Source organism: Triticum aestivum, chromosome 3B (genome assembly GCF_018294505.1).
Source record: "Triticum aestivum cultivar Chinese Spring chromosome 3B, IWGSC CS RefSeq v2.1, whole genome shotgun sequence".
Lineage (NCBI taxonomy): Eukaryota > Viridiplantae > Streptophyta > Magnoliopsida > Poales > Poaceae > Triticum > Triticum aestivum.
This window is the reverse complement of record NC_057801.1, coordinates 54,338,313-54,343,245: the sequence shown is the minus strand read 5'-3', so window position 1 is coordinate 54,343,245 and position 4,933 is coordinate 54,338,313. Positions and strand designations below refer to the sequence as shown.

At 52.8% G+C, this 4,933-nt stretch overlaps 1 protein-coding gene across 1 annotated transcript; it reads right to left on the bottom strand.

Annotated features, from left to right (window-relative positions):
* Nucleotides 1-1,623: 1,623 nt before the first annotated feature.
* LOC123064703 (BTB/POZ and MATH domain-containing protein 2-like) lies at nt 1,624-2,894 on the bottom strand. The gene has a single exon (XM_044488122.1). The coding sequence runs from the start codon at nt 2,806-2,808 to the stop codon at nt 1,750-1,752; it is 1,059 nt and encodes a 352-aa protein (XP_044344057.1). The 5' UTR covers nt 2,809-2,894; the 3' UTR covers nt 1,624-1,749.
* Between the last annotated feature and the right edge of the window lie 2,039 nt (nt 2,895-4,933).

Genomic DNA, 4,933 nt, shown 5'->3' with positions numbered 1-4,933 from the left:
GCTCCCTCCTACCCTGCCCCACCTCCCCGCCGCCACCGGAGGAGCGGCTGGCGAAGCCGCGCCGGCTCCTAGGAAGGTGGCGGCGGGGCGCCTCGGCTAGCCCGACTCCCGGCCATTCCCGTCGATTTTCGCCGTGCTCCGGCGCCGGCGCGCCTCCGTCGGCTCCTCCCCGCCCACCGGCCCTCACCCGCTCCATCTCTCGGGCTTCAGCTGCCCCTCGCGCCTGCCGACGCGTCCTTGCCCCTCCCACTTCTCCCGTGCCAGATCCATGGCGGCCGCCAGCACGCCTGCTGCTGCCGGCGCCGGATCCCGGGAGGACGGGGCCGGAGCCTCTTGGCCGGGTCGGCCAGCCCTAGGGGCGCTGCGGCGGCGGCCCCTCCCCCCCAGCCCCACCCCCCGAGCTGCAGCCATGGCTCTGGGGTGGTGTTGCATCTCGGTGGTCCTTGGGTTGCCCGACGGCGGCTGTCGCCTGCAGCGCGCTGGCCGGGTGTGTGGCACGCCCGCGTCTCCCTTCACCACCTACCCTGCAGGTCCGGCTTTGGCCCCGGCGCCCATGGGCCTGCGCCCTCCTCCTGCGTCTATGGTTGGCCGGGGCGGCTCTAGATCCGATGCTCGCCGCGACCGAATTGCGTCTCCCTCCGGTCCTCCGGCTGGTCGGCCCCTCGGCAGCTCCGCAACCACCCCCTGCAGGCGTTCTTGGTTGTCCGGCATCCACCCCGGTGCGGCTTCGACTCCGGCGTGCTCCTGGAGCTGCGTCCCCTTCCAGCTTCTTCGGCTTGCCTGGTGTCCCTGCGGCTCCGGTCTTGGCGGCCTGGATCTGCGCCTTTCCGGATCCTGGCCTGTCCGGGTCTTCGGCCACCATCGCACCCCCTCGCATCCTGGCTGCCCACCCCGCCCACCTCTGTGCTCCATCCGCCCCTCCGCCTGTCCCATAGCTCGCTCCTCCGGCAGCGCTTGTTGGCCCCTTCGTTGGCAGGCGTTGCTCCCTTTCCTGCGATGGCGGCTTCGGCCTCCGACTTGACTTCCTTTTCCTCGACTTTCCGCTCCGATGGCTTGGGATTGCTCAGACACGGCCAGGGAGAAATCCCTGCTCGACCTTTCGACGCTGGTAGCGGCGACACCCGCGGGTGCCGTCCCCTTCTTGGAGGCGCTGCCATGGCTGCTATCTGTGCCCCTCTTCGAGCATCAGGGGAAGCCCTTGGTCCGGTTTTGTGGATCGGACGGTGACGGCGCCCCGGCGTCGTTCTCCTTCATGAAGGCGCCGTCTTGATTGCTCGCGGTGTCCTCGGCGGTAGTTTTGAGGATGTCGGTCGTCATGATGGTTTGGTTCGGGCTGCGTCCCAGGTTGGCGAGTTTAGCCGTGTTTTTTTCTGTTTGGGCTGAGCATCCCGTGTCCCTCTGCTCCGGTTGCCATGTCATGCCTTCTGCGTTCGTGTCATGTGCTGTATCCTATGTACTCACTCTTAACTTCTATCAATGAAATGATACGCAAGCTTTGCGTATTCACAAAAAAAATAAGTATATAACCCGACGATAGGTAGGAGCACATGGAAAATCGAACGTTTTTAATGGCAATTCTAGTGACACAAGGATGGCAAGTTAATAAACTTAAGCAAGAAGTTGTCATGTTGCCATTTTTGCGTCACTATATTTCATCGAAAACTATCGATTTGCCATGCCCTCGTACCTGAGCTTTCCGGGTTATCAAATTCCTAATTTAATTTTGCCAACGTCGATCCATCTCGTACGCTATAGGCGGTTGACAAGAAGGTCCAGCACCGCAGATGGGTAGCTTCTCGTCAGCTGCTGGAAACCATCGGTCGCCATGAATAATTTCAGATTACCGGGACCAGAAAGGAACTTAATGGACGCCTCCTTCAGTAGGGCACAGCCATGTCGCTCCGCCAACGCCAGCATGGCGGCCACAGAGCCCATGTCGACGTGCGGGCACAGCGTCTCCTCGCAGACAACCTTTATCTTCTCCAGCCCGTACCTGTCAGCCGCCACGAGCAGCCGCTCCGCCGTCGCGACGTCCGCCTCGAGCTGGTTCCTGTCAGGCAGCGCGCTCGTGTACATGAACTGGAGCAGGGTCTTGAACACCTCCGCGTCCATGTCGTCGACGCGTACCTCGCCGGTGGCGTTGTTCTCGAGGTCCGCCTTGAAGACGGGGGACGCAGCCTCCAGCACCGAACGGTGCGCCGGGAACGTCTCGTCGCCGACGTGGATCGTCACGTCCGTCTCGTTCCACATGGCCTCCCCGAGCTCCCCACTTAGGTCGAGCGGCTCGGCCGCTGCCGGCGCGGCAACGTCCTCGGCGTGCAAGGAAGGGTCGTGGACGGTGACGTCGCAGAGGACGGTGAGGCAGTCGTCCACGAGGTCCTCTCCCTCGACCAGATCGTCGTTCTTGACGAAGTCTTTGAAGCCCCAGCCCGCGCTGTCGCCAATCCAGAAGCGTCGCTGTTCCGTGGCGCGTGTGAGCGACGGCCTCCCGTCCCGGTCGAGCAGGCTGAGCTCGAGCCCCACCGTGCCGGCGTCGTGGAGGCTGGTGAGGAAGAGGGACGTGTAGCCGTGGTGCTTCTTGCCGCTGCCGTTCGGGTAGCACTTGATCCGGCAGGCGCGGCCGCCGACGTGGAACGTGGCTGACTCCACCGCCTCGCCGTTGGGGACCGACTGCTTCACGTGCTTGTAGCCGTGGATCCGGAGGACGTGGGAGCCGGTGATGCGCGGCCTCGCGCCGACGGTGGACGCCGTGAGGTGCTGCCGGCCGGCCCGGCGCAGGGTGGACAGCAGCGCCGACATTGGCTTCATCGACGACGAGATGATGGATATGAGAGCAAGCAAAGGAGATCACAGATCTATCCAGGTGTAGGTATATAAAAGGCTCTATGGCGAGTTTCAAGTTTCAACGACGCTGGACACAGAGATCGTTGAGATCCTTAGCTTTGGTAAATAAGGGTGACTTGGACTACAATTCTACATCTATGCATGTATATTTGTATTTTTGAACAACCACGGAGGAGGGGTTATCACGAGTGATCAACAACAGGTTCCCTGGAACCAGACACATGAGATTATCGCCAACTATTATGATAAAAAACCAACCAAAAAAATCCACGTTGTTATTATTATTCAACCCAAATACTTATTAGTGCAGCTGCACTATCTGGGCTTCCCGAACGCACATGCTATGCGACAAAAAACTCAGAACATGGGTTGCATCTGAGCAGACCTGGTATAAAGAGTGCGTGTCATCCTTACAGTAAAAAAAGAAAAGTATGTGGTCCTTGTCTCATCGGAGCACAACTCAAAAAAGGAAAAATACGTGCATTTATTTAGGTTTACAAATTTTAAAAATCCATAGCTTTTGATTCGAGTATCGGAATTTAGATTCGTTTTCACCATTGGGTTTTTCACGGCGAGTTCTTCAAAACTAGATCCCTTATTGGTATATTTGGACGAACTTTTTTTTTGAGCAACTTTGGATGCTGTTGAGGCAACTTTAGTGCTATAGGAAAGCAACTTCTTCTAAGTTTGACTACTATAATTGCCTATCAAGGAGAAGTCCTTATAAGTTGCCTCACATGACCATCATGTTCACTAAATTCACATATAAGTTGTCTACCACACTATCGAGTATGCTAACACTATGTTTCAGAGTACATGCAACATGAGCTACACCAACAGACAACTTGTCCTAGTATCATAGCCAACTCATTAGCGATGACATGCAACCGGGCAACATTGTTAGGCAACTAATTATCATTGTCAAGTTCTCATGATTTGTTGGGGCAGTTGCTTGGATTCGTTTTGAACATGTTTTTGCATTTGTGTTTTTTGTAATATAGTTGCTTGGTTTTGCTAGACAGTTGCTTGTATTTTTTTTGCTAGAACAATTTTCATTTTGTGTTTTCTTTGTAAGTGACTTGTTTTGAATTTTTGCTAGAATAGATAAGTTGCATGGGGAAGGGGTGGGGGGTGGGGGGGGGGGGTCAGATAATTGTCCACAAAGGCTATTTTAAGTTGCTCATATAATTTTTCTGCCTAAAGTAGACTATTTAAGAAGAAATTCTAGGGACGGTTGCTTGGTTTTGCTAGGACACTTTTTCCATAGTTGTTATTTAGTAATGCAGTTGCTTGGATTGGATAGTACAGTTGCTTGGTTTTGTAGGATAGTTGCTCGGTTATGCTAGAATAATTTTGCATTGTGGTTTGGTAATACATGTTAGGCAACTCAGCAACCATGATAATACATGTTAGGCAACTGAGCAACTGGGCATCAATGATAAGCAACTGAATATCCATGTTAGGCAACTGAGTAACCATGGTAGCCACGTTTTGTGTGGTTTCCCCATTTTTTTACACAAACCAACCAAATAGGCGGCCCTACTAGGAAAAAATGAAGTTGCTTTCCTATAGCACTAAAGTTGCCTCGAAAAAAGTTCGACGAAACCTATCTATATGAGATTTAGTTTTGAAGAACTCGTCACGAGAAACCCAACTGTGAAAACGAAATTGAATTTCGACCCTTAAATCAAAAGTTTCAGGTTTTTAAACTTTTTGACCCCGTAATAAATGCACACGAGTATATGATTTCTTTTTTGGTGAACTGTGTCGTGCACGTCAGCTACTCTTTCCATATTTAGATGAGCGCTAGTTCCCACCAATGGGCGCTTGGGCGGCCACTAGCCATGTTTTTCATTCAATACTCCCTCTGTCTCATAATGTAAGACGTTTTTGACACTATACATGTAAACAAAAAAAATCAATACATGCTATATTATGAAATTTGATCAAAATTACTAACTTTTGAATAAAAAAAAATCAATGCATGCTATATTACGAAAAGGAGGGAGTACTATTTTGCTACATATGAATCATTGTTAATTTATGATTAAAATTTGACCCAAAATCAGATGAGAATTATTAAAACTGA